At 34.7% G+C, this 23,251-nt stretch overlaps 2 protein-coding genes across 8 annotated transcripts in view; one reads left to right on the top strand and one right to left on the bottom strand.

Annotated features, from left to right (window-relative positions):
• Window positions 1-1,818: 1,818 nt before the first annotated feature.
• On the bottom strand, window positions 1,819-11,515 carry LOC130049377 (mucin-2-like). The gene is made up of 4 exons (XM_056146833.1): window positions 11,467-11,515; window positions 2,871-3,443; window positions 2,540-2,605; window positions 1,819-2,198 (listed from the first exon to the last, which is right to left on the bottom strand). The coding sequence occupies exons 1-4, from the start codon at window positions 11,513-11,515 to the stop codon at window positions 1,819-1,821; spliced, it is 1,068 nt and encodes a 355-aa protein (XP_056002808.1).
• The window catches only part of LOC125662207 (uncharacterized), a 30,382-nt gene continuing 12,776 nt past the window's right edge, over window positions 5,646-23,251 (top strand). For 3 of the 7 annotated variants that reach the window (XM_056147980.1, XM_056147976.1, XM_056147974.1), the window contains exons 1-12: window positions 5,646-5,781; window positions 12,770-12,891; window positions 13,270-13,423; window positions 13,819-17,164; window positions 17,314-17,421; window positions 18,043-18,150; window positions 19,041-19,148; window positions 19,760-19,867; window positions 20,489-20,596; window positions 21,487-21,594; window positions 22,206-22,313; window positions 22,958-23,065. In XM_056147980.1, coding sequence (XP_056003955.1) covers window positions 17,116-17,164; window positions 17,314-17,421; window positions 18,043-18,150; window positions 19,041-19,148; window positions 19,760-19,867; window positions 20,489-20,596; window positions 21,487-21,594; window positions 22,206-22,313; window positions 22,958-23,065 — 913 coding nt within the window. In that variant the 5' untranslated portion in view covers window positions 5,646-5,781; window positions 12,770-12,891; window positions 13,270-13,423; window positions 13,819-17,115. Of the gene's footprint in view, window positions 5,782-12,769; window positions 12,892-13,269; window positions 13,424-13,818; window positions 17,165-17,313; window positions 17,422-18,042; window positions 18,151-19,040; window positions 19,149-19,759; window positions 19,868-20,488; window positions 20,597-21,486; window positions 21,595-22,205; window positions 22,314-22,957; window positions 23,066-23,251 lie in introns of those variants that run through there. The other 4 variants (XM_056147975.1, XM_056147979.1, XM_056147977.1 and 1 more) reach the window with 4 other exon arrangements.

Raw genomic sequence — 23,251 nt, 5'->3', positions numbered from 1 at the left:
AATATTCTAACCATGAGTTTGTATTAAACCTATCTGGTGAGTATTTTGTACTTTGTAAAAATTGTGACTAGAAACAATCAAACATTCTCCTCATTTGCATAAAACACCCCATTCAACTGGTTAAAGATATTGTGTTAAAGGGGTTCGCACCTGAGATTTCTACTAATGTCAATTTTTTGGGAAGTGTATTTTTGATTTCTACATTGAAGGAGAATCAAGGAAATTAAAAGAAAAACTGGGGTCGCAATGCTTGTTATTGAGCTACAGTGTCCTAAACATGACCTTTTTGCACTTAAAATCCCCTCAAGATTTATTCATTTTAACTTGATTTCTATGTTGGTGTCAACACAACATATGCAACACAAATCAATCACTATATAAAATGGATAGATAATTATGTTTTCTAAAAATGCAATTAAAAAAAAAGTTTACTACTAGTAATGGAAATAAATAATGACCTTTTTGCACTTAATATACCGAAAATTTCATAATATTGAATTCGAGACTTTAAAAGGACATATTACTACTAATGTCATTTTCTAAAATTTTGCATATTCTTCAATGTCTTGTCTTAAAATTTAAGATGGAACATAAAAAAGTAGGGGTTGCAAATCAAATTTTTAAATTATTGGCAAAAATACTGAATTTCTATACAAAATTTCGAGTAAATTAATCTAGACTTTTTAAAGAAAATGTGTTCTATTTGGAAAAATATATCACCCAAATTAATAAAATACAATATTTCAACTAGTTCCAAGTCTCACCTATTTGTATCATGAATTATAAAACTGAAATACATATATAAAGGTAAGAAAACAGAAGATATATTGGATGAAACAGAAACTGCAAAATCATGCAGACTTAGAACTTTTTGATTGATCGATCCTTCCGCCACAAAATATAGTCCCTGGCAAACTCTTTCAAAATTTGAATTGACACAAAAAATTTAACTGCACAGTGTTTCAGTAATAGATGTGTAATATGTTTGCACCAATGATATCAGTATTGATCCTGTAGACACTTAGTTATAACATCCTGCGCGGTTGTGCTCAAAAGCTCAGGAGCCAACTTCCTTAACATATGTTAACATTCTACCCGATTACCCAAAACCCAAAACATTCAGTTGATTAAAGATATGTACTACCCGTTGTACCCGATTTGCAACCAAAAAAAAACACCCAAAAACAAAACATTCAGTTGATTAAAGATATGTTCTACCCGTTTGGGGGAAAGAAAAAAAAGTTAACCCAATGCTTGTTGTGTACCTTCACAGGCCAACCGTTTGCAAGAAAAAAAATATTCAAGTTGGTTAAAAAAGCTAACCAATGCTTATCGTATACTTTCACATGCTACCTGCTTAGTGCTAGCATAAAAAAACATTTAAGTTGGTTAAAAAGCTAACCAATGCTTATCGTATACTTTCACATGCTACCTGCTTAGTGCTACCATAAAAAAACATTTAAGTTGGTTAAAAAGCTAACCAATGCTTATCGTATACTGTCACATGCTACTTGCTTGCATAAAAAACATTAAGTTGGTTAAAAAGCTAACCAAAGCTAACCAATGCTTATTGTATACTTTCACATGCTACCTGCTTGCATAAAAAACATTAAGTTGGTTAAAAAAGTTAACCAATACCTATTGTGTTCCCGCACATTCTATTCTTTAGCATAAAAAAACATTCAAGATGCTTACAAAAATAGATATGTAGAAAAAAAAGAACATGCATGCCATTGCATCACAAAATTACACAACTTTCATGAAGCACTGTACCTAGTAGGTGTTGGTAAAAAAAAGTTATTAGTTTATGTTAACAATCTAAAGGCTAAGTCTCCTCGGTGTCTTTGATCTTGTACGAGAGGAAACTCCTCCCTCAGGACTTATCAGGGGCTTAGTAGATCTCACAGTGCTTGGAGGGGTAGGACTGATTGTGCTGGGGGTTGTGGCCAAGGAAGGAGGAGTATGTGTCATCAAGTTGATTCCCAAACCAGCTGTCTGCGGGGTGAATGTTGGATTCAAGTGTGTAGAACATGATACAGGTGTTGAAGGTGGTGCTGAGGGTACAGATGGGGTATCAGAAGTTGATGGTGCTGGGGGTACGCAACTGCAACACTGGCACTTCAACTTTGCCAATAACCACCGCTTTAGAAGAATTAAAATGATGATGATGGTTGTCACAACAGCCCATGCTAGCATTCCTATCAAAATTTGAAAAAAAAAATTAACAACATACACCCTCACATACTTCTGCAAAACTTGTAGCATTATTAACACACAGATTCTCTGTCAAACATTACAGAGTCATAATCATTATCATCGGATGCAGACATGTATGACTGGATTCGGTTTAAATCTATTTCTGACCTGGAAGGTAATTTACCATGTCTTGGTTTAAATATTGCACGACTTCTTTTAAATTTCTTTTTGGATATCTTAGTTCTACATTGCAGCTTGTTAAACTTATCTTTGATTAAAATTAACAAACCAATAAAAATACAAACACTAAAACCAAGATTTAAAGAAGGAATGAGTGTTAGACCTTTTAACTCGTCATCCACAAACAGTTCATCATGGTCAGGAACCTCTTTGTTTTTCTTCTGAGAATCTACAATAATAATTATATATACATTATGAAATGATAAATGATACATTATATATGATAGAAATGCATAATACATATTTAAAATGTTAGTGTGGAAATACTTAATTTTAAAAAATACAAACTTCTTTTTTTTCTGCTTCACAGTGTATCAATTAATAATTAAAACATATTCTCCTAAAACAAGGTATCAAACTAGCATCAAGTTTTTTGTGTTTTTTTTTTTTTAAATCAGATCTTTGACAGAGACAAAAAGAGAAAAAAACCTTACCATCAACTACAATAGTTGATAGATGAGGCAGGGTCCCATGTGCCTTACTTGATGGAATGACACTGATGAATTCGGATGAACGGCTATCTGTGGGGGTCCTGGGGGTCCCTGTTGTAGTGACACTGATGAATTCGGATGAACGGCTATCTGTGGGGGTCCTGGGGGTCCCTGTTGTAGTGACACTGATGAATTCGGATGAACGGCTATCTGTGGGGGTCCTGGGGGTCCCTGTTGTAATGACACTGATGAATTCGGATGAACGGCTATCTGTGGGGGTCCTGGGGGTCCCTGTTGTAGTGACACTGATGAATTCGGATGAACGGCTATCTGTGGGGGTCCTGGAGGTCCCTGTTGTAGTGACACTGACTAATTTGGATGAACGGCCATCTGTGGGGGTCCTGGGGGTCCCTGTAAGTGTTGTAGTGACACTGACTAATTCGGATGAACGGCTATCTGTGGGGGTCCTGGGGGTCCCTGTTGTAGTGACACTGACTAATTTGGATGAACGGCTATCTGTGGGGGTCCTGGAGACCCCTGTTGATAGTCTTGTCGGCATTGGTGTGGATGACACACCTAAAACATAAAAAAATAAATCTGTGTAGCCATTATTGAAATTTGAAAAATTTCAAGGTTTTTGTGAGCGTTAGTTTATCTTAAGAAATCTAATGTTTACTGATGTTTTTGAGTTTAACTGACGAGAAAAGATTCCGGTTTTGACACGATCCCTTTTATGCGTATCTCTGTAAACAAACTTGAAGCTAGCATTGACCTAGTTTGACAGATGTTTGAAAAAAATCAGTTTCTGTATGCTACCAATTCATCATTGATTTTACATAAATCAGCGGCAATGTTATCTCCTGTTATGTTTTTTAAACGTGTCCTTAAAGTCGATGACTTCCCTTCAAGCTGATTGTACAGAAAAAACAAATCAACAATGCCATGTGCTTGCCATGCTTGTTTTGATCATTTCCGGCGTTGACAAAGGTTAAGTGAAGCATCATTCGTATCTACTCGGCCATTTTCTACGAGAAATAATTATTTATCGTTCATGGAAATGGCCGAGTAGTTACGATTGCAATTTTTTTCCAGCAAGGTGCATTATGGGATAACCGGAACAGAAGTTCCCTTGCTAAAATTAGACTTGGTCTTTGCTAAAATTAGACTCGGACTTTTCCGTTTTATTTCGATTTAGATTAGTCTAAACAAAACCTAAATCCTATGCTAAGACTGCATTTTTAAAAAAAAATTCCTATCAATATCCAATATACAAATACAATAACATGAAGATTTTTTTTTACTACAAAGCAGTGCAGTACTTACTGTTACATCGTTTTCCTTGGAACGTGGTCAATGTGGCCAGGATGGCTGGGTCAACTTTTTGGCCGCATCTACCCACGAGAATGTCCCTCACGTCCTCAGATCCATGATTCAAAATTCGTAAGCAGGGTGCAGCAACTAAGTCGATGCAGTTCGCTACACCGTTGTTTGCTGTACATAATCCGCATCTGGGATAACCACTGATAATTGTTGGCAAAATTGCCAAAATGAAATACATGATGTACTTGTACAACCAAAAAAATCCCTTGACCACATGCATTGTCTCCGCTCCGAGTAATATGGCGTCCAAACATTAGATCTTTTCCCTCCCTCCTCTCAAAACTCAGCGCGTGCAAAATTGTCACATGACAGCATTGATACCCATATTTGGTATCAACGGATACTGACAAAAACCTGCGGGTCTTTTTTATTAAATTAAAGTTGATGACATATGTAACATCATAAGCAATATTAACAAACTAATTGTAATGTAAACTGAAACTGTTGTTGAAACACAAAATGGAAGAGCTTTCATTAATTTTTAAAATGATTCAATAGCAAGTGAATAATAATTAATCAGTTCAAATTAATTACGCAAAGCACATATAATGATTTCTTTTTTATATTTGAGTAAATATTAAATAAAGAATTTCATTTGATAAATTAATTTTATTATATTTAATTGTATAAGAATATATTCTATAGATACGCTAGGACGCAATAGGTCATATTTAATTTGTCCTATGGGTGGGAATGACCTAAAAACCGCGTTTTTATGGGTTAGCTTTTAGAACATTTATTGAGATATGAAAAAATCATGTCACACCTGTGCAAGCTTGTATTCAGATAAATTTATGGGGAAAATGTTCAAAATAGGTACATGTATTTCATACATTAAATGTAGTCATATAGAAAATGTAATACAATTGAATAAACTAAAAAAGACTAAAGTAAAAATGTTATGAACCGTATAAATATTCAGAAGATACGTGCATGACCATTACAGATATTTTGTACAGAAACAAAGGATATACTAAGTTAATTGAATATATAACTACAATTCTGTATGAATGTGTGTGTGTCTCTGTTTTAAAAATATATGTGACAACGATTTAAAATTAACTTTTAAAAAAAAAAAGATTATTACTACATGTAATGATATTAAATAAACAAAGTTTACGGTATTCAGAACATGTATATTCATAATATCTAGAATATAATTATGAACATTATTACAATTATCACCCGTATATGTGTGTGTGTGTGTGTGTGTGCGTTGGAATATATTACACGCCGAGGTACTTCATAGAAGTACACAGTCACGTTTCGAGGTACCAAAAAATGGCGAGGTACTTTTCCCGAGACCTCGGTACGTGTACCTCGCCAAACGCTTGTAGATACCATATCACACAATTTCTCCTCGTTTCAAGGGGTACCTCTATATAACGTTGTAGATACTTGTTTGTGTGTCAGAGTGTGACCCCACACACCTGACAGTCAACTCTGATCATATTTGGATTGTTTCTGCGAAGCAGTGCGCGCGCAGATTTCGGAACCAACGTACCGGAAGTAGAAAGCTAACCGGCTTGGCGAGGTAGGAACACACAGTTTTTCCACCATATTTTCTCTTATTTTAGGAAATGAATAATGTTGTCATGGTTTTTATTATCTTCTAATAAGTAACAGTAATTTACTTAATACTTAAATCGATATTAATGATCGCATTTTTATTTGAAATAACAAAACGAAAAGTAAACAACAGTTACTGAACTAAACAAAATGGCGGTCAACACATGTAAATCAGTTGGATTTTTCCTGGCCGAAAACTTATATTCATATGATATCATACTTCATTTTTGCATTGCTCGTCAAATGAATTTCCATGTAGATTTACCACAGAAAAAAATATACTTATTTCATATCTCGGATGCCATAGCTATCTCTTCGTTGATAATGAAAGGTGGTTTAAAATCCATTTTTATAAATATTATCTGAAATACCACGTTAAGAATGAGATTGATCTGTAAGGTGAGTTCCTGATTTTCTTCACAACTAACTTGTTTTTTAAAATGGTAATTATTAGGCAAAATAAATTGTGTGTTACGGACAACCCAACCCCATCTAGCGAAACCCCGCCGAATAGAGTTTTTTGTTTTTTTTGTGTTTTTTTTAACGATTTTCTGACCATTTTGGTTGCTGGCCACAAATACACAAGACTGGGTATTAAAACTGGGTATTTAAGAAGAAAGAAAAAAAACTTGATCCCTACCTTACCTACCATTTTTTAGGGTGTTGCCCGAAACACACAATTTTTTTTTTGGGGGGGGGGGGGGGGGCTTAAGCTGTGTCCAATATAAAAGAACAAGATATTGCGGCCAAAACATGCTAAATCTGCTAGTTCTGGCATCTCTAATGTGATGTCGCACCTTGAATTTGGTCATTTTCCTATAGCAGCTAATTCCAAAGTTTTGTTGTTGCTGTTTCTGATTTCATATTTGATGTTAAAATTCTGACTGTAACTGCAGTATAAATCTGTTGGTACCAGAGGTAGGGATGAATGTTTGGTATGAACTAGGGCTACTCCAGTACTATTGTAATACAGGTTTGTTTTAATATGCTAATTATATAAAGGGGTGTCATATTGGCCACAATAGGAGCAGCCCTCGTGCTAAGTGAAAAAATCAAATTTATAAAAATTTCATATAAAAATTCATATAAGGTTTCTAGTCAACTCGTACCATAGTTACCGAGTCAATTCGTACCCGATTTGTAATGTAACTAATGTTGAGTCTAGTTCTATTTTAGTCAGGGTTGGCAAAATGCCGGCATTTATCCATATTTTCCATGCCACTGGCAAATACCGGTATTTACCGGTAAATTCCAGTAAATGCCGGCAAATACTGGTCAATTGAATCGACCACACTGGAATTAATATATTTTAAAAGTTCTTTGGTTAGTTTTAACTACACTGGTTAATAGATTTTATTCTAAAGATTGAAGTTATTCCTATTTATACTAAATTATGAGTTTTGAGCTTTTTTTTTTTACACTTTAATTTAAATTTATTACACAATTATTTTTAGGGTGTTTTGTAATTGTTGGCTGGACACTTCTAGATAAAGTTTTAGAGTCTTAATTAGCACTTACAACTGTTTGGCAGTCAAGGCCTGTTGCACTGGTCTTTCACTCTTTATCTTTGTCAACAACACTTAATAAATTCCAAATGGAATGTTTGCCTGGATTTCATGCTGAATAACTATGGTGATATTGGTAATGTGTAGGTCTGTACAGCAATAGGAGTAGCAGTGATTATGACCAAAATTTGTCTTACTGCTGTAAATGTATTGGAGGGTTGAAACCATAACATAGCTCATGTCATACTTGATCCCCTCTTTTTCCTTTCAACTTCCTATTTTTGGGTGGAACAGAAAATCATTTTGATATTTTATTGCTTTCATCTCTGTTTATGTCTGTTTAATCCACCCTGAATTGACAGTTTCTTGAAACTTGTTTTAACAATTTATACCATATGGTCTTCTTATAACTAGACCAGGTGGCACCATGCGCAGGTAGAATTATACCAGTGATGTATGTTTTACCTGTATTGTTGAATTGTTTAAATTTTTTTTAATAATATCTAAATTTTGTATAGGAGGTTAAAAAGCAAAGATTCAACTGTTAAAAATGATTCAGCCTGGGATTTATTTAGATTTAATCAATTTTAATGTTAATATGTAATGATAAAGAATTATTTTAGATTTAACTTCGATTTCACATTTTGAATTGTTGAAGCTATAAATTTACTTTAAAAGTTCAATTGACCAGTATTTGCCGGTATTTGCCACTTGAGTCTTATTTGCCAGTCCGGTAAATACCGGTAAATGCCGGCGGTAAATACCAGGGGTGGAATTTACCGCCCAACCCTGATTTTAGTTCTGTTACCCTACCATACACGATTTATTTATAATGAGAATGTCAGATTGATTTCCTTAAAACAAGTGAAATCAATATCATCATGTGTTTTTATTTATTCTATTTGATAGTATTTATCATTATCCGAATATGTGGCACCTTGGACGTTCACGAATGTATCTCAACATACACAATTAAATGCAAATTGATGTGAAGTTCTTTCATAACGTTTGGTGAGCAAGTGTGACAGAAATATTTCAATATTCATCGGGATTGAGATCGTGCTTTGATGGGAAGGCTGTAAAATTAGAACATCTAAATTGGTGCAATTCACAAAACTCACCCGCTGAGTTCGTATGTAATTACTTCATTGATGTAACATTTTAAACTGTTAAACTCTTCATCATAACAGAAACACATTCATGTATATAACAACGCAAGTATTTTATTATTGGCGAATAGTTTGATGGTCAGCACATATATTGGCGTTACTCGATTTACCGCATTCCTACAATGTTTCGCAAAACATGGTGATCTTGACAAGTAAATAAACTGCAGATAGGCCTATGAATGTCCTATTGGTATTTTGTTTTGTGTTGCATATGCACAATTTATTCCCTTCTCATGAATATGTTTGGCTTAAATAGATCCAGGTAAGTGATTCGTCTCAGTTTCGAATTTGTTCTGTTGTTTCCATTTAAATTAGCTACGTCGGCATCGAGTTTTTACTGTGTGACATATCTAGGATATATATATATCAATTGAAAGCTTCATGTTTATGAATTGAAGCCCCTTCATGCTTATGAAATGAAGTTAATATCAAATTCTTCCCAATAAGACTCTTTTTAAAATCCCAAATATGTTTTAATTAACTGTATATTTAACATCAAACTAAACAACGAAACATCAAACTAATTAAATATGATATTGGTATGCCTATGTTTTAGTTCAAGGTCAGGTCACACAGCATTGCACTCTCTGATTTATAACATCCGTCAATTTTTAATGGTGGTTCCAGTAGGGGACATGTATTGCTTATGCAATACTCTCAAAATGCTTGTTTAGTATGATTCATCATCTAGTTGACCGTTCAAATAATGGCCCTGAGGTCAAAATTGGTCACGCCCCAAGGGTCAGGGGTTTTCCTTGTATGGACATAGTAAAAACTCGAAACAGCAAGGCCTAGGGCTTAGATATTTTTATAGATTCTTTGAAAATGTTTTGGATTAGATATCTTATGTTTTCAAATAAGGATATAGAACACTTTATTCCAAAGTTAGTTGTGTTAAAATGCAAGAAGTCAATACTTTTTTATGATATTCTAAACCAAAATACTTCTGTTTAATACATCCGGCAAAACAAAATGGAGTGAGCTTTTGGACATCAATACGAAAGAATGGCAAATAATCCACAAAATACCTTTCAGAGTGACAAAGGACTAGGGCTGTGCGATAATACCGGTATTCCGATATATTGCGATTCGTCTCTAAAAAATATCGTATCGCGATACGTTTTTTCAATACCGGTATATCGGCGGAGATGCTTGAGCTAAGAAATTACGTTTAAATTTGAGATTTCTCACATCAAATATAACGTTTCATATGGCTGAAGCATTTTTGTGATTGTTCAAAATACTAAGATATAGTTTTTCTACTTCCAACAGAGCAATGGAGTTAAGCAGCCAAGTTTATGTTGTGTCTGACTATATTCAAGAACACTTGTTTTTTAATTTTCATGTATTCTGCATGGAAATCTATCTTAAAATCAATGAAATAAGAGACAAGATTGTTGATATTCTTATTGAAAAATATTGCAATACATATCGCAATACATTTGAAAATATTGCAATATATCGCGATATGAAAATTTAAACCAATACGCAGCCCTACAAAGGACAGTAAAATTCAGTGGTTTCAATACCGAATTATCAATCGCATCCTTGCAACAAACTCTTTTCTATTTAAAATTTTAAAAAAAGTAATTCAAAGTACTGCAGACTAAATTGTCACTCAGAAGAGGAATCTATTGAACATATTTTATGGGAGTGCAATTTTTATACGCCCGTTTTCAGACGGGCCGTATTATGTTATGGCGTTGTCCGTCCGGCGTCCGTCCGAAATAGTTTGTCCGGGCCATAACTCCTGATCCTCTTTGTAGATTTTAATGATATTTCACAGAATTGTTGCCCTGGACCTAAGGAAGTGTCATGACCTTGATCCAAGGTTATTGGTCAAAGTTCAAGTTCACTATACACATAATAGTTTTAACATTGGCAAATAGTTTGTCCGGGCCATAACTCCTGATCCTCTTTGTAGATTTGAACAATATTTCAGAGTTGTTGCCCTGGACCTAAGGAAGTGTCATTACCTTGATCCAAGGTTATTGGTCAAAGGTCAAGGTCACTACACACTTAATGGTTTAAACATTGTCCGGGCCATAACTTTTGACTGAGTGCATGGATTGGAATAATATTTCACAGAATTGTTGTCATGGACACAAGAAGGTGTCATGACTTTGAGTCAAGGTCACTGGTCAAAGGTCAAGGTCAAAATGCACATCCTGGTTCAACCTTGTCCGGACCATAAGTTTTCACTGAGTGCTTGGATTGAAATAATATTTCACAGAAATGTTGATTTACACCCAACAAAGTGTCATGACCTTAAGCCAAGGTCACTGGTCAAATGTAAAGGTCACAATGCACAGTGGTTTTTACTTTGTCCGGACCATAAGTTTTCACTGAGTGCATGGGTTGGAATAATATTTCACAGAACTGTTGCTCTAGGTCCAAGGAAGTGTTGTGACCTTGAGCCAAGGTCACTGGTCAGATTTCAAGGTCGCAATGCACATAGTGGTTTTAACTTTCTCCGGACCATAAGTTTTCACTGAGTGCATAGATTGGAATAATAATTCACAGAATTGTTGGTCTAGACCCAAGGAAGTGTCATGACCTGGGTGAAGGTCAAGTTCACAATGCACATAGTGGTTTTAACATTGTCCAGGCCATAAATTTTCAATGAGTGCAGGTATTTCAGTAATATTTCACAGATTTGTTGCCCTGGAACTAAGGATGTGTCATGACCTTGAGCCAAGGTCACTGGTGAAAGGTCAAAATGCACATAGTGGTTTTACCACTGTCTGGGCCATGACGGGCATATATTGCTACGTTTGCGTTGCTCTTGTTTACAAACTTTTTTGAGTGATTTTGAGCTTTTTCTACAAGATAAGACTTGTTTGCAAATAGCTATTACCAAAAAATCTTTTATTCTTGGTTTTATTGAAAACAATAGTATTGTTAAAAATATTATTGTTTTATGGCTAAAATACTATGTGTATACAGCAAGATGTACTGAGAAGCCCTTGAGTTTACCAGAGTTTTCCAAATCAAATGTGGAGTTGCCAGACATTTTGTCTGCCATTTTTTCAAATTCTACCAGACACCAAAAAAGTATGGCAGACAACTTATAAGAATTACAACTATTTGGGACAATGTTGTCAGACATTTTGACTGGCATAATAAGAGAATCTGTCGGACAAGGGTTATTGTTTTTAGGCAGACTTTTGCCCATGTCTGACAGGATTTGAAAAACTTTGGTTTACATGCATTAATATCACAAATGAAATTTTCCTATGAAACACAAAAATTCATTTCTTATAAAAATGGTGAAAAAGAAAAATTTAATGATACCCTGTGGAACAGATGGAACCAATTGTTTTCTTAAACTATTTCTTATACTGATACTCTTACTCTGTCTTTCTTATATTCAAAATCTCCCATATATTCAGATGCATTTTGTTGTTCTTTTTGTATATATTTGTCATGATAGAGAACTCTACTGATACATGTGAACAAAAAAAATAAGAAATTATAAAAAAAAAAAAAAAAAAAGATTGTTCAAATTATGGCTAATTTTAACACAGAGCTTAACACCAAGATAACGCCGTGTTAAAGTTAACCACCTTTCGAAAAACCGGGCCCAGGGTCAAAATTGGTCACCCCCAAAGGGTCAGGGATTTTCCTTGTATGGACATAGTGAAAACTCGAAACAGCAAGGCCTAGGGCTATAGATATTTAGCATGATTCATTGTCTAGTGGACCTCTACCAAGATTGTTAAAATTATGGCCCTGAGGTCAAAATTGGCCATGCCCTGCCTGGGATCATGGGGTTCCCTATATTGGCATAGTGAAAACTAAAAAAAAAACTACTTCTCCAAAACCGCGAGGCCTGCATGGGGCTTAGATATTTTTGTGCATTATTCATCGTCTATTGTACCTGTACAATATTGTTAAGATTATTTGTTGATGACAATGACCTTGACCTGTTGACCTACTTTCTTGTTTCTGCAGCTATACTAAGAAATTAGAACTGTGCATACTGTTTGCTTTATTGTTGGAAAAGAGATGTTTTCTGAATATAAGGCCACACCAAAATGAAAAGTACAAGTTGACCACAAAAAGTAAGAGTTGACCAAAAATCTAGTACGACTTGACCAAATTGGGACGGTGCAAGTTGACTCGGTACGAGTTGATGGTAGACCTGATACCTTATTTAATGGTTAGAACTTAAACTTGATACGTGATACATAGAGGTTAAGGCTCTACAAACTTCACTAGCAATATAGTTGTAGTATTATAGTATTTCACGATTCAAGATAATCTGCTTTATTTGCAGGCTCTCACATCAACTGATCATCATGCGGTCTAAGAGAAAAAAACCGAATTTGTTAGCAGAAGAAACCATACTTAAGAATAAAGATTTAGAAGGATTCAAGATGGATATCATACCTCCAAAAGGTAATTTGTACTTCGTAGTAACCATGACCCTATAGTCTATGTTTTGTTAATTTGATTGATTTGGTGTCAAATGAGAGCCATGGTGATTTCAAATTCATTAAAATAATAGTATTGTCAAGGCATTGATTAAGGAAAATAAAGCTACTAGGAAGGGAATAAATCTCGATAACTTTGAAGAATATCTTAGTTTTAATTTTTAAAGATATCTGACAAACCTTTCTGCACAGTATAATTCAATTCATTTGTTCAAATGGCGATCAAGTTTTGAAATTATTGTACCAAGTGATTTTCCAATTCTGTCATCTGTCGTTAAAAAGCTTTTGTAGAGCCTTGTTTAGATTTTTATTAGGATTTTTAATGTTACATTTCTTTTAACAGGTCGAGGAGTAAGAACAACAATTGAGAGGTGTAAAGGAGACTTTTTGCTTGCCTATCATGGGGAGTTAATCAGTGGAGAAGAAGGAATGAAACGAGAAAAAAAATCTGACTCTGTGTTCAGATACTTCTTTTTCTTTAAAGGAACACAATGGTGGTATGTAGATTTTTAAATATTATTGTATCAAATTAATTAAATATGGTGATATGGAAGAACTTAGATGAATAAGCAACTTTTTATCATTTTAACATTGGCATTAAGTAATGATTATTATTCTCTCAAAACATCAACTATTATGCTTCAGAGGATTTTATAATTAAATATTGATCAGGCCAAATTTTTGGGAAATTTGTAATGGGGAATTGGGAAAAAGTTTCAAATTTCTTGATTGGGAAGGGGTCGAATATCGGAGTCATGCAGTTAAAGAAGGTAAGAAAGCCCTGATAATATTCTTTGCTGGATATAAGTTTGTCAGCCTTGTTTACTGACAGGCACCAAGAAAAGTTAAGCTCCGGTTATACAAGCAGCACTTGTTTCATGCTATTTTGCAGCATTGATTCCACTTTAGAAGTTGATAGTGGCCAGTGGATGGGGAGACTTGTCAATCACGGAACACATAGGGAACAAAACTGCAAGATGAGATGCATTGAAGTTAATCAGGTTCCAAAACTATGTCTTTTTGCAATTAGAGATATCCCGGCTGGCGAAGAACTCTTATACGACTATGGAGTAGCAGATCTGCCATGGGAGGTTTGTTTAGCATTTTGAATTATGTAATTTTATTTAACATATTACAGAGTAAATGTACCAGTGTAACTGTAAGTATAAACAGAGCCACTGAATTTTAAAACTTCATATTGCTGAAAAGTTAAACATATTCTTATTTCAAGAAATATAGATAATAATGCCAAAAAACTTGTGCTTAGATGTTCTTCATTATGTTCCCCGTAGCTAATCTGCTTCAATTTGCCCTTATTCGTCTGTGTGTATTTGTGCATGTTTGTCATACTATCACTATCAATCTGGTGTCATGCAAAAGTTGTAAAGTATTTGTGCTAGAGCTAAGAAACTTTGTGGGATTGTTCCTCAGGTGTTGTAGTTATGCACCTTGCATTTCGTTTACTCGCGCATAAAATTTTGTAGAGTCATTGACAAATGCATAAATTGGGGTCATATGTGTCCTATGGATGCAATTCTAGTTGGTTACTGGGAGTGAATGTTCCTGACCACAGTGGACCAATTTTTGCTTTAAGTTAACTGTACTGTTGTCATTTTTATCAGATATGTTTGAGGTCCAATGGTCTTTCATGATGACTGAAATAGGTTAAATCATGTATGCTAATATAAAATGCTATTTTTGTTCTTTTTTTTATCACATTTTAGAACAAAAAATCAAAAGGTAAAGTAGTTCACTTTGTTCAAAGGGATGTAATGATACTGTTATTTTGTTACCAGTTTTTGTTTTTGTTTTGTTATTTTCACATTTAGCTTGTCTGTTGTTGTTATTTGAAAAGAATAATTCTCAGTTACTGTGACATCTGCTGGATTGTTGTCATTGTGATAACATCTAGATGTTGGCACACAAGGTGGTGCATTTGTAATTTAATTGTTCAAGTGTGGAATTTTATACAATTTTTGTCAAGCTCGCTTGCGGAAGCTGATATAGTTGTCACAACGGCAGTTCCGTGTTTGTTAGTCAGTCAGTAAGTTAGCGTGTCATTCGAATTTTGTGTCCGGGCTGTATCTCCCTCACTTATCATCAGATTTTAAAATAACTTGGCATAACTCATCAACGCAAGAAGGCGATGTGTCAATTGAATGAACCATGACTGATGGTCAAAGGTCACACTTCAAGGTCAAATGCTGAAATTCAATGTTTTTATCCTTGTATGGGCTGTATCTTCCCCATTAATGATCATGTTTTAAAATAACTTGGCATAAGTCGGTGGTGTGTCACATACAAGAACAATGAATGTTGGTCACAAGTCAAGATCACACTTCAAGGTCAAATTCTGAAATGCCTCATTAGGCCAAAAAAAGGTGTGTTTCCAATTACATATCAAAAAAAAATGTAGGGTCGGGGGTTGGAAACATTTTTTTTTTGCTTTTATATTTTATTCATGCGCTATAATTCAGTACAAATTTGCCTTGCATCACCAGGAACAAAGTGTATTCACAATAAATATGTTTGTGTGTACTGGCATGTAACATCCGAGTGTTCAGTATGGGATTAAAAATAAATTAAAGCAAAAAAATGACATTTTGACAACTGATTTTACCATGCATATTTAAAAGTATTTATTACACGAGTATGTCTTCGGAAAGCATGAAGGACGCCATCTTGGAAGATTTCGGTAATTTGATTATTGAGCCCGAACTTATTAGAGATCGAAAAACGAAGTGTACGAGAGTTAAGGACTGGAAATGACTAAAAAAGTTAGGGTCGGGAGAAAATTTTAGGGTCGGTCGGGTAATCGGAAACACACCTACCTTTTCTTTTGCCTTATGTTTGTAAAGCTGTATCTACCTCAGTTATCAACAGATTTAAAATGAGTTGGCAGGAGAGATCACCACCAGAAGATGATGTGTCATATGCAAGAGTCATGCGTATTGGTCAAAGGTCAAAAGGTCACACTTGAAGGTCAAATGCCCAAATTGCATATTATTATGCTTTTAATTCCGCACTGCTTCTCCGTCATTTATCAATGCACTTCAGAATAACTTGGCCTAAGTGATCAACACCAGTAAGTGAACATCATACTTAAAGGTCAAATATTAATATCCTAATGTATACAGCTAGAATAAGCGGCGGACTCGACATGTTGGTGTTCTGCCGACAAACATCTAGTTTCAGTATTTTGATTAGTGAAAGAAGTATGAATTGTGTATTTAAAGGGACATAGACACGTTCTGAGCTAAAATTGTTCACATTTTAGATTTCCATTTTTAATGTTTACAATGCTCACTTGGGTATTTTTAATGGTCAGCAAAAATTTGAACATCATTTGTTGAGTTACAAGTGAGATACAACACTTACAATTCTTCACTATGTAGTATGTGCACAAGGCTCAAGCCATGTTTTTGTTTACCTACATACCTACATTGAATATGTTAGTGTAACTTTCGTTTAAAGCAGATTTTTTCATATTATAAGTTTATTCTGAACACAATTCAACGTTCCTAGTGATTCTCACATCTCATTTTGTTTTAAACATGGTAATTTCTGTGAAGCAATCATTATGTAAACAAAAACAAGGTTCGATCCTTGTTTACATAGTGAAGAATTGTAAGTGCTGTATCTCACTTGTAACTCAACAAATGACGTTCAATTTTTTTTTTTCCTGACCATTAGAAATACCCTTAGTGAGCAATGCAAAGATAAAAATGCATGGAAATCTAAAATTTGATTATTTTTAGCTCAGAACGTTCCAATGTCCCATTTAGTTTCCGACTGCCATTTACATATATAGGTCAGGACCAAAATGCACATTAGACTAGTTTTTAATAATTATGTAACTTCTATTTGAGGACTTGATTACAGTTGAGAGACAGTATGCAATGTAAGGTGAATATATAGCATTTTATGAACAAACATTGTGTGGTACAGGGAGCACACACACACAGTAATTTTTCCCATGATGCATCAGAGGAACTTTCCCATGATACATCAGAGGAACAGCCATTGTTGTTTTGTGACTTGAAACAATGAACAAAACAAAAAATGGAATATGAACTTTTAAATTTGATTCTTTTAATAATTTTAATTATTTTAGTAATTATTTTGATAGTTGAACTGTCTCTTATGTATAAAACCATCAGAATTTTTTTACATATTTGGGATAAACTTTATGGTTATGAATGGTTACATGGTTCGCCAGAGTGATTTATTAGTATTAGGTATGTTAAAGACCTATGCATTTATTTTAGCTACAATGCAATGAAAGCTTTTAACATATACAAGTTTTCTCGAGACTCAGTCTGTTTTCTGGAAATACCAAATGAATGAAATATAAATACATTAACATGGAATGTTTATTTTTTGGCAGATGACGTTGGGATTGATGTGAGAAATGAGCCATCCAGTATTGCTGATAAAGCCTCCTCTACAAGCTCTCCTGATTTTGAAAGCAGCACCGAAGGAAATAGCTTAAGAGGTGGGTCAGATTATCATAATAAATAAGGTCCTTAACCATAGCTTTTTTGGTCATTGTTTCCTCCATCATTTCATATTAGTTTATACCAATTTATTTAAGCTCTCTTGCGATGAAAGCTTATAACTTGTACAAGTTCTCTTGAGTCTGTTTTCTGGGTCAAGCTAACAAGTACTAAGCAGGCATTTTGAGAGGCCCAAAAACTAGCCCCGAGTGGCATTTGAACCTAGGACCTCTTGATCTGGAAGCGGCCACTTTACCATTGAACTTTCCCGGCCCTATGTTTCATATTGTTGTTGTCTTTACAAGAATATATAGATACCTTTGTATGTATGCGTTCAGTTCAAAAAATAGCATTCGTGTGTGTGTGTGTTTGTGTTCCTTGTACCTCACAATGTCTGTACATTCTATGTTATATTTTTACCTTTGAATTGCTGTATACAGTTTTTGACCCCAATAACTAAATGCTGTAGATTGAATCATACAAATTCCGTACAACCATGGTCTTTGAGGAGGTGGTTAGTTCAGATTTGACTTGTGAATGATAATTTTGTAAACTGATTGGTTTCAAAAAATTAAAATTGAAATATAAATACATTAATATGGATGTTTATTTTCTGGCAGATGACGTTGGGATTGATGTGAGAAATGAGCCTTCCAGTATTGCTGATAAAGCCTCCTCTACAAGCTCTCCTGATTTTGAAAGTAGCACCAAAGGAAATATCTTAAGAGGTAGGTCAGATTATTATGATAAATAAGGTCCTTAACTATAGCTTTTTTTGGTCATTGTTTCCTCCATATTTCATATTAGTTTATACCAATTTATTTGAGCTCTATTGCGATGAAAGCTTATAACTTATGCAAGTTCTCTCGAGTCTGTTTTCTGGGTCAAACTAACAATTACTGAGCGGTCAATTTGGGAGGCCAAATATCGCCTCAAGTGGGATTTTAACCCAGGACCTCTTGGTCTGGCAGTGGCCACTTTACCATTGAACTTTCCCGGTCCTGTTTCATTTGGTGTTACCTTTACAAGAGTATATAGATGCCTCTGTCTGTATGTGTTCAGTTGAAAACAAAAGCATTCTAGTGTGTGTGTGTTTGTGTGTGTGTTCCTTGTACCTCACACTGTCTGTACATTCAATGATAGATTTTTACCTTTGAATTGCTTTATACACTTTTCAAACCCAATAACAAAATGCTGTAGAACCCAGGACCTCTTGGTCTGGAAGCGGCCACTTTACCATTGAGCTTTCCCGGCCCTATGTTTCATATTGTTGTTGTCTTTACAAGAATATATAGATACCTCTGTATGTATGTGTTCAGTTAAAATAAAAGGCATTCTAGTGTGTGTGTGTGTTCCTTGTACCTCACAATGTCTGTACATTCTATGTTATATTTTTACCTTTGAATTGCTGTATACAGTTTCTGACCCCAATAACTAAATGTTGTAGATTGAATGATACAAATTCCGTACAACCATGCTCTTTGAGGAGGTGATTAGTTCAGATTTGACTTGTGAATGATAATTTTGTAAACTGATTGGTTTAAAAAAATTAAAAAATGGAAATACCAAATGAATGAAATATAAATACATTAACATGGGATTGTTTATTTTTTGGCAGATGACATTGGGATTGATGTGAGAAATGAGCCATCCAGTATTGCTGATAAAGCCTCCTCTACAAGCTCTCCTGATTTTAAAAGCAGCATCAAAGGAAATAGCTTAAGAGGTGAGTCAGATTATTATAATAAATAATGTCCTTAACCATAGCTGTTCTGGTCATTGTTTCCTCCATGTTTCATATCTAATTTATACCAATTTATTTAAGCTCTATTGCGATGAAAGCTTATAACTTATACAAGTTCTCTCGAGTCTGTTTTTTGGGTCAAACTAACAATTACTGAGTGGTCATTTTGGGAGGCCAAATATCGCATCAAGTGGGGTTTGAACCCAGGACCTCTTGGACTGGCAGTGGCCACTTTACCATTGAGCTTTCCCGGCCCTATGTTTCATATTGTTGTTGTCTTTACAAGAATATATAGATACCTCTGTATGTATGTGTTCAGTTCAAAAAATAGCATTCGTGTGTGTGTGTTTATTGTACCTCACAATGTCTGTACATTCTATGTTATATTTTTACCTTTGAATTGCTGTATACAGTTTTTGACCCCAATAAACTAAATGCTGTAGATTGAATCATACATATTCTGTACAACCATGGTCTTTGAGGAGGTGGTTAGTTCAGTTTTAACTTGTGAATAATATTTTTTTTTAAAAATTGGAAATACCAAATGAATGAAATATAAATACATTAACATGGGATTGTGTATTTTTTGGCAGATGACATGGGGATTGATGTGAGAAATGAGCCATCCAGTATTGCTGATAAAGCCTCCTCTACAAGCTCTCCTGATTTTGAAAGCAGCATCAAAGGAAATAGCTTAAGAGGTGGGTCAGATTATTATAATAAATAAGGTCCTTAACCATAGCTGTTCTGGTCATTGTTTCCTCCATGTTTCATATTTAATTTATACCAATTTATTTAAGCTCTCTTGCGATGAAAGCTTATAACTTGTACAAGTTCTCTTGAGTCTGTTTTCTGGGTCAAGCTAACAAGTACTAAGCAGGCATTTTGAGAGGCCCAAAAACTAGCCCCGAGTGGCATTTGAACCTAGGACCTCTTGATCTGGAAGCGGCCACTTTACCATTGAACTTTCCCGGCCCTATGTTTCATATTGTTGTTGTCTTTACAAGAATATATAGATACCTTTGTATGTATGCGTTCAGTTCAAAAAATAGCATTCGTGTGTGTGTGTGTTTGTGTTCCTTGTACCTCACAATGTCTGTACATTCTATGTTATATTTTTACCTTTGAATTGCTGTATACAGTTTTTGACCCCAATAACTAAATGCTGTAGATTGAATCATACAAATTCCGTACAACCATGGTCTTTGAGGAGGTGGTTAGTTCAGATTTGACTTGTGAATGATAATTTTGTAAACTGATTGGTTTCAAAAAATTAAAATTGAAATATAAATACATTAATATGGATGTTTATTTTCTGGCAGATGACGTTGGGATTGATGTGAGAAATGAGCCTTCCAGTATTGCTGATAAAGCCTCCTCTACAAGCTCTCCTGATTTTGAAAGTAGCACCAAAGGAAATATCTTAAGAGGTAGGTCAGATTATTATGATAAATAAGGTCCTTAACTATAGCTTTTTTTGGTCATTGTTTCCTCCATATTTCATATTAGTTTATACCAATTTATTTGAGCTCTATTGCGATGAAAGCTTATAACTTATGCAAGTTCTCTCGAGTCTGTTTTCTGGGTCAAACTAACAATTACTGAGCGGTCAATTTGGGAGGCCAAATATCGCCTCAAGTGGGATTTTAACCCAGGACCTCTTGGTCTGGCAGTGGCCACTTTACCATTGAACTTTCCCGGTCCTGTTTCATTTGGTGTTACCTTTACAAGAGTATATAGATGCCTCTGTCTGTATGTGTTCAGTTGAAAACAAAAGCATTCTAGTGTGTGTGTGTTTGTGTGTGTGTTCCTTGTACCTCACACTGTCTGTACATTCAATGATAGATTTTTACCTTTGAATTGCTTTATACACTTTTCAAACCCAATAACAAAATGCTGTAGAACCCAGGACCTCTTGGTCTGGAAGCGGCCACTTTACCATTGAGCTTTCCCGGCCCTATGTTTCATATTGTTGTTGTCTTTACAAGAATATATAGATACCTCTGTATGTATGTGTTCAGTTAAAATAAAAGGCATTCTAGTGTGTGTGTGTGTTCCTTGTACCTCACAATGTCTGTACATTCTATGTTATATTTTTACCTTTGAATTGCTGTATACAGTTTCTGACCCCAATAACTAAATGTTGTAGATTGAATGATACAAATTCCGTACAACCATGCTCTTTGAGGAGGTGATTAGTTCAGATTTGACTTGTGAATGATAATTTTGTAAACTGATTGGTTTAAAAAAATTAAAAAATGGAAATACCAAATGAATGAAATATAAATACATTAACATGGGATTGTTTATTTTTTGGCAGATGACATTGGGATTGATGTGAGAAATGAGCCATCCAGTATTGCTGATAAAGCCTCCTCTACAAGCTCTCCTGATTTTAAAAGCAGCATCAAAGGAAATAGCTTAAGAGGTGAGTCAGATTATTATAATAAATAATGTCCTTAACCATAGCTGTTCTGGTCATTGTTTCCTCCATGTTTCATATCTAATTTATACCAATTTATTTAAGCTCTATTGCGATGAAAGCTTATAACTTATACAAGTTCTCTCGAGTCTGTTTTTTGGGTCAAACTAACAATTACTGAGTGGTCATTTTGGGAGGCCAAATATCGCATCAAGTGGGGTTTGAACCCAGGACCTCTTGGACTGGCAGTGGCCACTTTACCATTGAGCTTTCCCGGCCCTATGTTTCATATTGTTGTTGTCTTTACAAGAATATATAGATACCTCTGTATGTATGTGTTCAGTTCAAAAAATAGCATTCGTGTGTGTGTGTTTATTGTACCTCACAATGTCTGTACATTCTATGTTATATTTTTACCTTTGAATTGCTGTATACAGTTTTTGACCCCAATAAACTAAATGCTGTAGATTGAATCATACATATTCTGTACAACCATGGTCTTTGAGGAGGTGGTTAGTTCAGTTTTAACTTGTGAATAATATTTTTTTTTAAAAATTGGAAATACCAAATGAATGAAATATAAATACATTAACATGGGATTGTGTATTTTTTGGCAGATGACATGGGGATTGATGTGAGAAATGAGCCATCCAGTATTGCTGATAAAGCCTCCTCTACAAGCTCTCCTGATTTTGAAAGCAGCATCAAAGGAAATAGCTTAAGAGGTGGGTCAGATTATTATAATAAATAAGGTCCTTAACCATAGCTGTTCTGGTCATTGTTTCCTCCATGTTTCATATTTAATTTATACCAATTTATTTAAGCTCTATTGCGATGAAAGCTTATAACTTACTTATACAAGTGCTCTTGAGTCTGTTTCCTGGGTGAAACTATCAAGTACTGAGCAGGCATTTTGAGAGGCTCAAAAACTAGTCCTGAGTGGGTTTTGAACCTAGGACCTCTTGGTCTGGAAGCGGCCACTTTACCATTGAACTTCCCCAACCCTGTTTCATTTGATGTTACCTTTACAAGAGTATATAGATACCTCTGTCTGTATGTGTTCAGTTGAAAACAAAAGCATTCTAGTGTGTGTGTGTGTTTCTTGTACCTCACTATGTTTGTACATTCAATGATATATTTTTACCTTTGAATTGCTTTATACACTTTTTAAACCCAATAACAAAATGCTGTAGAAACCAGGACCTCTTGGTCTGGAAGCGGCCACTTTACCATTGAGCTTTCCCGGCCCTATGTTTCATATTGTTGTTGTCTTTACAAGAATATATAGACATGATAATTTATTTAAAATATGGAAATACCAAATGAATGAAATATAAATACATTAATATGGATGTTTATTTTTTGGCAGATGAAGATGGGATTGATGTGAGAAATGAGCCATCCAGTATTGCTGATAAAGCCTCCTTTTCAAGCTCTCCTGATTTTGAAAGCAGCACCAAAGGAAACAGCTTAAGAGGTAGGTCAGATTATTATAATAAATCAGGTTCTTAATCATAACTCTTTTGGTCATTGTTTCCTCCATGTTTCATATTAGTTTATACCAATTTATTTAAGCTCTATTGCGATGAAAGCTTAAAACTTATACAAGTTCTCTCGAGTCTGTTTTTGGGGTCAAACTAACAATTACTGAGTGGTCATTTTG

This window comes from Ostrea edulis, chromosome 8 (assembly GCF_947568905.1).
Source record: "Ostrea edulis chromosome 8, xbOstEdul1.1, whole genome shotgun sequence".
Classification (NCBI taxonomy): domain Eukaryota; kingdom Metazoa; phylum Mollusca; class Bivalvia; order Ostreida; family Ostreidae; genus Ostrea; species Ostrea edulis.
Note: the sequence above shows the minus strand (reverse complement) of the source record. Positions and strands in the feature narration are given on the sequence as shown.

Excerpts from the sequence above, each read along its gene's own strand:
- LOC130049377 (XM_056146833.1), bottom strand. The coding sequence starts at position 11,515 with ATGGCAGACAAAATGTCTGGCAACTCCACATTTGATTTGGAAAACTCT. Across the intron at positions 3,444-11,466 it reads ATTTGATTTGGAAAACTCTG|GTGTGTCATCCACACCAATG; the intron begins GTAAACTCAAGG and ends TTTATGTTTTAG. Across the intron at positions 2,606-2,870 it reads ATCAACTATTGTAGTTGATG|ATTCTCAGAAGAAAAACAAA; the intron begins GTAAGGTTTTTT and ends TTATTATTGTAG.